Raw genomic sequence first — 11,507 nt, 5'->3', positions numbered from 1 at the left:
CACAGCTGGTAAATATATAATAACACAAGATAAAATAAAATATCGCGGTAAAATAAGGACTGAAATTTAACAAGAATGAAATCATAGAAGACAACAGCTCAATACATAGAGATAACAACATGGAATTTTTTGAGATACCGTTTCTTAGTCCCAACGTAAATGTGCAGAACATGGGGATCTCCCGGAATACCATTCCGTAGTCCCAAAGTAAATATGCAGTACATGGGGATCTCCCGGAATATCATTCTGTATCCCCAAAGTAAATATGCAGTACATGGGGATCTCCCGGAATACCGTTCCGTAGCCCCAAAGTAAATATGCAGTATAGGGGGATCTCCCGGAATACCGTTCCATAGTCCCAAAGTAAATATGCAGCTAAACAATAGAATTCAATAGTTACGGCATAAAATTCTATAGTTCAACCTAAGTACTAGTTAAGGAAAGACAGGTAAATTCACTAAACATGCTGCACCTAGTTCAAGTAAGCAGTTAAGAGAAGTAGGCATACTATTCTAGTCTAGTCGGATACCACACATGCTGATGGAACTCAAATAAGAAAAAAATCAGGTTATTACTTAGTAGAAAATCGGGTTTTTACACAATTAGCCCGTGTACGTACTCGTCACCTCACATACACGACGCTCATATATCAAAAACAGTACAAATCCTACGGGAAATTCCCCCACACAAAGTTAGGCAAGCCACTTACCTCGAACCAAGCTCAATCAATCGGTAAGAATGCCTTTTTCACGAATATCCGATTCTGAATGGCTCGAATCTAGCCAAAATAAATCGATACAGTCAACAAAAATTATAGGAATCAATTTCATAAGAAAATACTATATTTTTCAATAAAAATCGAAATTAACTCAAAAAGTCTCGAAATCCGGCGAAACTGACAAAATCCGACAATAAATTTAATTACGAGTCCAACCATACCAGTTTCACTCAAATCCGACTCCGAAATCTCAAAAATTTATTTCTATGAGATTTCTAAAAAATTTCCAAATTTCCATCTCAATACACTAATTAAATGGTGAAAATAATGATATATTCGTGTATATTGACCAAATTCGAGTTAGAAACCCATACCCAAATATTTTTCCTTGAAAATCTATCAAAAATCGCCTCTCCTCAAGCTCCAATTCGTCAAAAATGGCGCATGGGACGAAGTCCCTTATTTTATAATTTTGTCCAAGCAGCCCTCGGTCTTGCCTCGATCCCGGGCCTCGATCATGGCCCTCGATCCTGACCTTCGATCATGGGCATCGATCATGGCTTCGATCCTGGCCCTCGATCATGGCCCTCGATTCTGGCCTTCGGCCCTGGCCCTCGACCCTGGCCTTCGACTCTAGGCTCGACTTCTAGGCTTCGATCCCGGGCTCGATTTCTGCATTTCCAGCAGAAGAAATTGAAGCAGCTGTTTAAGTCCAATTTTTTATCCGTTAACCATATAAAATTTACCCGAGGCCTTCGGGACCTCAACCAAATACACCAACAAGTCCTAAAATATCATACAGACTTAGTCGAAGCCTCAAATCACATCAAATAACGCTAAAACCACGGATCACAACCTAATTCAAACTTAATGAAACTTTAGAATTTCCAACTTCTACATTTGATTTCGAACTATCAAATCAAGTCCGATTGGCCTCAAATTTTGCACACAAGTCATAAATGACATAACAGAGCTATAAATATTTTTGGAACTAGATTCTGACCCAAATATAAAAAAGCCAACTCCTCGGTCAAACTTCCAAACCTAAATTCCTATTTTAGCTATTTCAAGCTTAAATGAGCTACAGACCTCCAAAATAAAATTCAGACACACCCCTAAACCCACAATCACCTAACAGAGCTAACAGAATCGATAAAATTCTATTTCGGAGACGTCTTCATACAGTTCCGACTACGGTCCAAATTCCTAGGGCTTAAACCTCCATTTAGGGACTAAGTGTCCCAAAACACTCCAAAAACTAAAACAAAACCTCCTGACAAGTCACAATAACAGAAATAGATATGGGAGAAGTAGTAAATAGGGGATCGGGGCTATTACTCTCAAAACGACCGGCCAGATCGTTACAATTTTGCTTTGGGCTTTATTTGAGTTACTAACTTTTATGGGCTACAAAACATATTTGACCATTCAAAAGTTCTAAATCCAAGCATGAAATAATACATTAAAAGAGAGAACTACAAAAAAATTTAAAAAAATATTAATTACATTACAATAATTATTTTTATGTATAAAATATTTTTAAAACTTGTATACATGTAATGTCGGGTTGGTTTGGTTTCGATTTGACTTTATTTTAGTTAAAACCAAACCAAACCAAACCAATTATGGTCGGGTTTTTTCCTAACCAAACCAAATCAAACCAAACCATAGTCGGATTTTTTTCTCAGTTTGACTCGGATTATCGGTTTGGTGCGATTTGTCGGTTTTCTTTGTACACCCCTACTGATAGGTAGTGGAAAGATATATATAAAGAAAAATACAGTTTTTAAATAATAAATTTAATTTAGAAAAAATACCTACAAAAAACGAGATTGAAAAACTAATTAGATAAAAAATACCTACAAAAAACGAGATTGAAAAACAACATATTTTCGCTAGATATATAAGTTATCACCATCACTTAATATATCTCACTCTAGAAAGAATTCAAAACATAATAAAATAGAGAACAAAACTAGAAGACTGTTTGAATAATCGAGGAGAATTCGAACTAGGTGTGATTAATAACGATAATAATTTTAAAGGATTTCTTACTTGGGAAATTAAGAGAGTTAATAATTAAGAGAGTTAATAATAATAATATTATACAAGAGAAAGAAGTAAAATAGAGCACTCAGAAGTAAAATAGAATACTTTCCTTTAGGATAGAGTATATGAGACAACATCTTTTGATTAAACGAATAGCCTTTAATTATTGAGTTTTAAACAGAGATATAGTGTATGTGTGTTGACATAGATGACGTGGTACTCCCTCCGTTCTCTTTTGCTTGTACATTATTTTAAAAATAAATTTTCATATTTACTTGTCCACTTTCGCTTATCAAGAGAAAAATAATTTATTTTTTTTATTTTACCCTTATCATTAATTACTCATTCCAAATTATTTTCCAAATCTATTAAGATTATACACCAATTAATATGGGTATCATGGTAAATTATATACTTTATTTATTATTTCTTAAGGGGTGTACAAAGTCAATAGTGGACAAGTAAAAGTAAACGGAGGGAGTATCTTTTTTTCCTGGTAAAAATATAGTATATCTTTCCACAAATCTATCATTCTTCTCATTTTTCAAATTAATTAAAAAGCACTTAATACATCATAATGATTCAATAAATGTAATTTTGCCGTTACTAATTCCTCAAAGTTTTTACTCAATAGGTGTGTATTCATCTCATCCTCCTCATTCAATAAAAAATTCTGAAATCTCTATTAAAGGAAAAATAAACACAACCCTTTTACCATTCCCCAAAAAGTCCAATCATCATCATAAAAAAACTAAAGGCACTCTTGTGTTGGTCTCCATTAGTGATTTCTCTTATAGGATTTCGTTCTCTATGCACCTTTGTGTATCTCCATAGTCAATAATTGAATATAACTATATTTATTGTAGTATAATTGAATCTCAAGAGCAACTTAATTAACTTTTCATTGTTGAAAGGAGTTTACGCTTTATAATAAATCTGATGTTTGGTGTAAGCAAGGAAAGAATCAAAATAGAGTAGGAGGTGGCTACAACCATTTTGCTAAAAGGTTCTGTTCTTTCTTCCAATTCTTTTGCTTTTTTGTATTTATGATCCATATATTCTAATCCTCAATTGAGGGTTTACTGTGATTTTTGATTCCATTATTTTGAGTAATTTGATATAACATGTTTTGACATCAGTATAAAATAATAATATCAATTCTTATATTTTCAATTCTTCATTCCCATTTTGTTTGAGAAATTTCAAAGTTCATGATTAGTAATATCATTAAGAAATTGATTGGACGTGTCAGCCTTTCCCCCCCAATCTTATTTTAAAAATCCCAAAGGATACATATAATTACTAATATTATTTACAACAATTATTATTACTATTATTTGTGAATTATATTTAAGTAGGAAGACGAGGCAGTAGGACATACATTACATTTTTTATTCCAGAAAAATATGTGTCAACTTGTCTTCCAATTGAGAATATTGCTTTCAAGCACAATCTCTTTTCTTGCCATTAAAAAAAGCGATTATATCCTACTGCGTGAAGCAAAAGGAGGTTAAGTAATTTGGAGATAAGAAAAAGGCCGAATTCACCAAATGAGCAAAAACCTCTTTTAATTAGCATTTGCTAAATGAATAAATTTATTTAAATTATTTTTTGTCTCTTTGTCGCTATCTTGATTTTAGTTTTTTTAAATATATTGTCTAACTATTACTTGCTATTAGTGCTTCTTTAATCTTTTATTTAGCCGAGGATCTATCGAAACCAACTGTCATTCTAGCGAAAGGATAAAACTACCTACATCTTACCTTCCCCAGACCCCACTTGTGTGATTATACTGGATTGTTGTTGTTATTTATAGTCTTTCTCAAATAAGAGATGAAGTAAATAAGATATTAAATTCTGGTAAAACTTTCCCTTCATAGTCATAGTAATATCGTATAAATGAGATGGCATTTTGCTGGTTTTTGCTCACCTTTGCTTGTTGCTTCGTTCACATCATGTCCAAAAGGTTGGTTGGATCTGTTCAAATAAGCTGCTTGTACATCTTGTTCACAATAGTAAGCAAACTTTTTAATTTCTTAACATCATGTCCAAAAAGTTACCAATGAAATGGAGAAACCAATTCTAAAAATTAAATCCAAATAAAAGAAAGCATGAAATTTCTTCGATAGCGTCTCGTCAAACTCGAGGTTGCTCCGTCCTAAGCTAATTTCTCTACAATGGCAAAGCAGAAGGAAACTTCCACCATTGAAATCGATGATCAGAATTCTAATCCTTCCGATCAGATCAGCATTAACCCTAAGATCTCCGTTAATGGTACTCTCTCTATCTCTCTCCGAAAGCTTATGCTTGAAACTTCGTCAGTCTTTTCTTCCAATTGCAATGAAAACTTTGGGATCGTCTTATCTCTTTAGGTCACCGAATTTTGGGTACTTTACATGATTTTGTAGTGTTACAGCTTATAAAATCTGAATAAATGCTGCATGTATTGCTAATTTGGTGATTACGACAAAATGACATCTTATGCAGATGCTTTTTCTCTTTGTTAAAAAGTTCGAACTCCATTGAATTTTTCTTTCTTGCAAGAAATGTTAAAAATATGTGAGAATTAAAAGTAATATTCTTGAAATTTTATTAAAATCTTATTTTTTTGAGTTAAGAAAATACCAACAAGTAAGGAAACATCATTCCAAGGAGATAGCTTCGGTTAAATTAGTACTACGGCATAATCACTCCAGTGAAGAAGCAACGTTTGAAGCTGACGATGACATGAAGTTGAGAAATCCTCACCTTTTCGATCTTACATGTAGGTTGAGTTTTAATTTGTGTTCACTTTTTAATGAGATCCAGAATTTTTTATTTTATATGTCTTGCTAAAAAACTGCAGCTTTAATGAGACTAACCAATGGTCATAATTTTACTTAGGAAAGATTCAGACAAAAGGTATAAGAAGAAAGCTTGGCAACAACTAAAACTACACATCTTACTCTAAATTGCTTTCCCGTACTTCCAGAAAGCATTATAACAGTATCTCAGTGTAGTGAAGTAAATTAGTGAGAAAAGAGAGAGTTATATGGGTACGTATCTTTGATGATCAAATCAAAAACCAAAAGGAATGTTCATTGTTGGTGATCAGAGTGAAAACCAACTTGTGACATTCGTTATTGGTGATAAAGTGAAAACCAACCTAGTTATGTTTGTGATGAACACGGAAAAATCATCCCAGTTGTACTTAAAAAAATCCTTAAAGTGCTCACAATATAAACTACAATGTAAACAAAGGGGACTGGACTAGGCACATGATCCAAACCAGAATAAAGGTTTCTCTCTCTTTACTTTTCTGCATATTCACATTCATTCTTGTTTTATCTGAAAAACTAACAGTTTGTTTTCTGCAATTTCTGGAACTAGATTTTAATTTGGCTAAACTTTACAGTAATAAAATGCAAACGCCCCCCTCCCCCCCCCCTGTGTTTTTCACTAGCTATAAGGTGTTGATATATGTAAGCATCCCATGATTAGATGGGAAGTATGGCTATACTTTTTGAGTTTATGATGTCATGAGGAATCTCTCTCTCTCACACAGATCAAAATTGACAAGAGCTCTCTGAATTAAATAAGACAAAGAAAAGTGCAAATACAATATATGCTGTTGAGATACAGAAGTTGCTTAAGATATTTTCTGCCAGCTTCGACTTTTATGCATCTAGTGATTTGGCTTATCAACACATTATCTTCATACATTTGTTTCATTGTTTCCTATATATAGTATAAGAGTTCGTTCTCAAAAAATATACAAGCGATCACTCTCTCGCAGAGCAGCCAAATCCTCCATTTGAGAACCATCTGCCATGACAATAGTGGTTCCACTTTTCCCAAACTTTCTTTCTGCATCCACCAAATAATATGGTTAGACAGGATTCTGAATATTGTCATAATTCCTTTCCGGTAATCTTCTCGTTGATTCAAAAGGATGGTAATTTCATATGAGCGGATGAGTGGAAATGAAATTGTTTGAAGGGACTTGCTGAATTCAAAATGTACGAGAAGAACTACGATCTTTCAAAATTTCCTCACCTGCTATACTTAGAAGATGTTCAACTGAATCAGGTAGATGGATTAGTTTTCCTCTTTCATTTGATGTATCATCCGGATGATATCCATGAATTATCACCCTTGTAGGAAGCGTCTTTGACAGGGCAGGAGCTCTGGGTATTACTGCATCCAAAATGAGGGCTTAGAATCCGTCAAGTTAATTGAATCAATGAGAATACCATAGGAACATCTGAAGCAAATTTTCATCATATGCATGGATACAGAAAAAAAAGTTAAAAGTAGTAGTCACACCCATTCATGGTTGAAATGGAACAGAAAGAAAGGAACATTGAGAAAGGGTTTATCAGATAATAATCAACATGTAATTTATCTATCGACGATTTAGCCTGTTCAGAACCAGCCCTTCTCTCATTTATGTCCATCACTTTCGATTATTCTCTATGATCCAGAATTTTGAGTCAGCGGGTTCAGAGTTCTACTTAGGTTCACATTGACCTTAAGTCAACAACAAGATAAAAGAACATAAATGGGCCTTCAGTTAAATGGTTAAAAATATCAACATCTACATCAAGTTCTGCAGAACTGATAATGTATAGTATCTTCTTAAACCAGATAGAACTGGTATGCACATTCCACCTCTCTCTGACTTGTATCTCCAGAAGTACAAAGTATAGTATAAGAGCACATTCCACCTCTCTCTGACTTGTATCTCCAGAAGTACAAAGGATAGTATAAGAGCACTTGAGCTCCAAACCTAGCCACTGTTTCCAGATAAAGATGCAGCAAGCATAAAATAACTCCTTCTGGTTCCACATTTTATTACTTTTCACATGAGTATAGAAGGCCTGAGACAAAATGGGTTTGATTAAACTCTCTGCCAATGAGCTATATTCATCACTGTCTCCTATTGGGCAGAGTTATCTTATCAAAGTTATATAATATATATTTTATCTTTGGTAAATTTTGATATGAACTGCACACTTTTTTGTCATCAGCATTGGTTCCAAGTGAAGTGAAAGCTTACTGTTTTCTTGTTGAACATGTCCTGCATGATCTTGTGATCCAGCCTCAATCACTGTGGATTCCTGCAAGAGGTCAATGAAGCAACATAAAATTTATTCTTAGTGAAAAGGTTTGGAAGTTTTCATATGTTCTTACTTTACTTTTGCATTTATTGCACGTCTAAATTTAGCTCATTCTGCATGTTAACTAAGAGATCATTGAAGTTGTCATTTGGAGTATGTTATTTTTCTGTCAATGGATACTATCTAAGAGTGCTTAGAAACTTACCTATCGCCCATTTTTTTGTTCTTTTCAATTTCTTGGGGAAGTTGGGGCTATTGTTTGAGTTTGCTACTTAGCATGAGATGGTTTCTTGTAAATATTTTTCCATGCTCATCATTATTAGGTCCATAACTCCGGTAAGTTTGCAAAAGAAAGCAGGTGTATTAAATTTGTCGGTAATGTTCAACAGTAATGAAAAACAAATCAGACTTAAGTTCGTATTCAATTTAATGCATTAGGTTTTGCAAGTTAATGACAAAGAATTACCTCACTGTTTAAGTCATCGAGAAATTCTGATACGACCGGCATCTCTGCTAGCTCCTCCTTTTTCAATCCCTTCAGATGCTGATAATATAGTGCCACAAATTAAGATCAACAATAAGGGTGACATAATTAAGTATAAACAGAGATATAACCCAGGAAAGAGCTGGATGCTGATCTAAGTATTTTCTGATGGCTGAGGGTATCAAGAATAGAGTGAGATACAGGGAAAATGGACAACTCACTTTTTACTGGGAATATTATGATATTCAAGAATATTAGTAGCAACTAAATAGAAGGTACCAGAGCATGCACCTGAAGAAAATTGGAGAGAATTATCTGTCCGTCTTCTTTAAGGGGCTGAACCAGTTGCTTGAAATGATGATGACTAATACGGACAACTTGAGAAAGCCTCTTACTTCTCACTGTGAAAGGTTGAGGGATATTAAACACCACACCTATTTCCCCAAACATTTCTTGAGACCCCAACTTCGAAAGAAACTGTCAGCAGCAACATTTGAACTTTTTATCAGAAGAATTAGTAGTCATATATATCCCAATTAAAAGTAGTTTGCATAGAGAATTTTATGTCGAATCGTTGTATCTCTATACTGTTAATAAATCTTCATAAGAGAAAAGTGAAATACGTTCAGACCTGTTCCGTTCCGTTCTTGTATGTTACAACATCCTGCAGCGGTCAGTTAATCAGTAAATTGGTAACTGTCTGGGTATACCAAGAGAGCAAATTAAAACTTGAGTAGTTGAGTGGAATGGCACATACCATGGCCCCAGATACAATAATGTAGAAATCTGTTGGTATCTCATTTTGAATAATGATGTCCACATTTGGTGGGAAATATTCTGCCTTTATCTCTGAGACCTGTAGTATTAAAAGTGAAACAACATATATAGCTTAGATCTGTGGAATCCTTAAGCGCACAGTTAAAGTTTAAACCAAGAAGAACATGGTTTCTAGAAGGTAGCTAGCTTATTGAAAAAATATTGATTTGAGCCTGAAGGTAGCTTGCTTATTGAAGAAAAACAAAAGGGGGTGGCTTGCAGTAGTTTCGATGATTACAAAACAAACCCTCTTCCCTGTTAATAACAGTTGGAAATAAATTAGCTGCGCTAGGGATGAAAACATTACCAACTGGACTATAAAATCTTCGGGGACTCTTTTGAAAAGGTAGGTATTTTGTAAGGTTGTACGAAAGAGCTGCTGTGAAATGCTAGATCTTATAGCCTTTGGCAAGTCTTCTAAAACTTGTTCTTGCTGTAGTTCTGTTGTCTTGAATTTCAGTGTCAAATGTGCTAGCATTTGCTCTTTTAGTCCTTCTGGAAGTCTATTCTTGCTCGCATATCTCAAAATCTGATTGATGGCATCCCTCTGCATACATTCACAAGTAATTTGGTTTATGGAACTATGCATGATCTTGAAAAAAAATCTAGAAAATTAATGCAGGAAAATGATCGGTCCACCATGGCAAATGTTCGAACAGCATTATGGACAATAAGGTTAGTCATGTTGCCAATGAAGTAGGCAGTAAGTCCAATGTTGAGAAGCATGTAAAAGATGGTGAAGATCTTCTCTTCAGTATTCACAGCATAGAGATCACCATATCCGACTGTTGTGAGGGTGGTAATAGACCAATACATGGAGTAGGTGTATCCTTGCCAGATACTTTTTGTTTTGAAATCAGGAATATTTTTCCCAATCCAGGTATCCTCTGAATTATGATAACGTGTTGCCAGCCAGAAATAGAAACACCCTGCTGAATGTACTGAAAATAATGTCACCTGTCATGTAATACAGTCATAAGAAGATTAAAGCCATTTCAAGAAGATATATAGTCATGCCTATATCATATGATCATGTAAAACTTATCTAATGTATAGCTAAGATGACAAGTATTTACACAAATTAGTTTGCAGTATCTTGTCCAGAAGTAGCTGAATCGAGTGTCCTTCTCTAGCCTAGAAGGAAGGGGGAGAGATTAGTTGATACAATGTCTAACTTTAAAGGAAGTGATTATATTGATGCTACAGAGAATCGATCCATGTTTAAGAATTATAAGTATACCTTGAGAAGAATTCACTAACGCGCCGCAGTCGCCAGAGTCTCAGCAAGTTGAGGAAGCCAAAGACTGGTCCTCGGTTCATTTTTCCAGTGACGATCCGGTTTATGGTTTGAAATGGTAGAGTTGAAGCTACATCCATTGGAAACCATAGATGTGTGACGTACCTTTTCAAACAGAAGAAAATACTGAAATTGTAATCTTCATAAGAAAAAATGAGAAAAAAATAATTAAAAAATTTGTCCATAGCCCAAGTCCATGACACGTATTGTCCCCTTTAGCCTAACATGCTTCACGAATTTGTCCCTTGGGCTACGTCATCATAGAGTCCAAAAACGCGCGTACGGTGAGAACTTGTGCTATAACTTATAGTATATAATGCTCTTTCACTTTTCTCTAGCCCAAGTCTATGGCACGTATTGTCCCCTTTAGCCTAACAGGTCTCACGAATTTGTCCCTTGGGCTACGCCATCATAGAGTCCAAAAACGCGCGTACAATGAGAACTTGTGCTATGCCTTATAGTATATAATGCTCGTTCACTTTTCTCACCCACTTTGATGTGGGATTCGCCTAAGGTGTCATGTGCACCCTTCTTTGTCAACCTAGAAGTTTGCCAGTCCTTCTATTTTAAACGTCCTTATCGGCTCGTCCTCCATCATGGAAGCCATACACCTCTCCTAAGGGACTCGGTGTCATCGCTGAGGTCTGCCCCACCACCGTATTGAGGAATAAGTGTACAACTCTAATGCCATATTTATTATATGCCAAGCCCATGACACGTATTTTCCGTTTGGCCCAACAGGTCTCATGGATTTGTAATGGCTACACCATCATCAAGCCCAAAAGCGTGCGCACCATATGAATTTGTGTTATGCCTTAAAAAGATCTCACTTTCCTATTTGGCTATTCCATTCCAACGTGGGATTTACTTGAGGTGTCATGTGCACACCTTCTCTTGTATCAAGATTAGTACAAATATAAGTGTTCTCTCTTTTCTTTTTTTTGCATCAATATAAAGTTTCTTACTTTCTTCCAATACAACTACACTTCTCCACTCAAGTCCCTTCAAACTTTTGCTGCACTAACAATAAGTGCCTTCTCTTAA

At 35.0% G+C, this 11,507-nt stretch overlaps 1 protein-coding gene and 1 long non-coding RNA gene across 3 annotated transcripts in view; one reads left to right on the top strand and one right to left on the bottom strand.

The window, feature by feature from the left end:
- Positions 1 to 4,658: 4,658 nt before the first annotated feature.
- Positions 4,659 to 9,926, top strand: LOC107802529 (uncharacterized). Of its 2 annotated transcripts, none has more exons than XR_001651841.2 (3): positions 4,659 to 5,041; positions 7,777 to 7,913; positions 9,789 to 9,926. It is a non-coding gene; the product is annotated as an uncharacterized LOC107802529 (long non-coding RNA). The 2 variants fall into 2 exon arrangements; XR_001651840.2 differs by having other exon boundaries at positions 4,668 to 5,041; positions 7,848 to 7,913.
- Positions 6,319 to 11,507, bottom strand: part of LOC107802528 (potassium channel KAT3) — an 11,299-nt gene continuing 6,110 nt past the window's right edge. Inside the window, exons 3-13 of the mRNA XM_016626046.2 lie at positions 10,407 to 10,568; positions 10,243 to 10,300; positions 9,806 to 10,123; positions 9,474 to 9,713; positions 9,108 to 9,206; positions 8,982 to 9,014; positions 8,642 to 8,827; positions 8,333 to 8,410; positions 7,806 to 7,866; positions 6,803 to 6,943; positions 6,319 to 6,613 (exon numbers count right to left, since the gene is read on the bottom strand). Coding sequence (XP_016481532.1) covers positions 6,510 to 6,613; positions 6,803 to 6,943; positions 7,806 to 7,866; positions 8,333 to 8,410; positions 8,642 to 8,827; positions 8,982 to 9,014; positions 9,108 to 9,206; positions 9,474 to 9,713; positions 9,806 to 10,123; positions 10,243 to 10,300; positions 10,407 to 10,568 — 1,480 coding nt within the window. The 3' untranslated portion in view covers positions 6,319 to 6,509. The remainder of the gene's footprint in view (positions 6,614 to 6,802; positions 6,944 to 7,805; positions 7,867 to 8,332; positions 8,411 to 8,641; positions 8,828 to 8,981; positions 9,015 to 9,107; positions 9,207 to 9,473; positions 9,714 to 9,805; positions 10,124 to 10,242; positions 10,301 to 10,406; positions 10,569 to 11,507) is intronic.

Source organism: Nicotiana tabacum, chromosome 9 (genome assembly GCF_000715075.1).
Source record: "Nicotiana tabacum cultivar K326 chromosome 9, ASM71507v2, whole genome shotgun sequence".
Taxonomy (NCBI): Eukaryota; Viridiplantae; Streptophyta; class Magnoliopsida; order Solanales; family Solanaceae; genus Nicotiana; species Nicotiana tabacum.
This window is presented reverse-complemented; position numbering and strand designations above follow the sequence as displayed.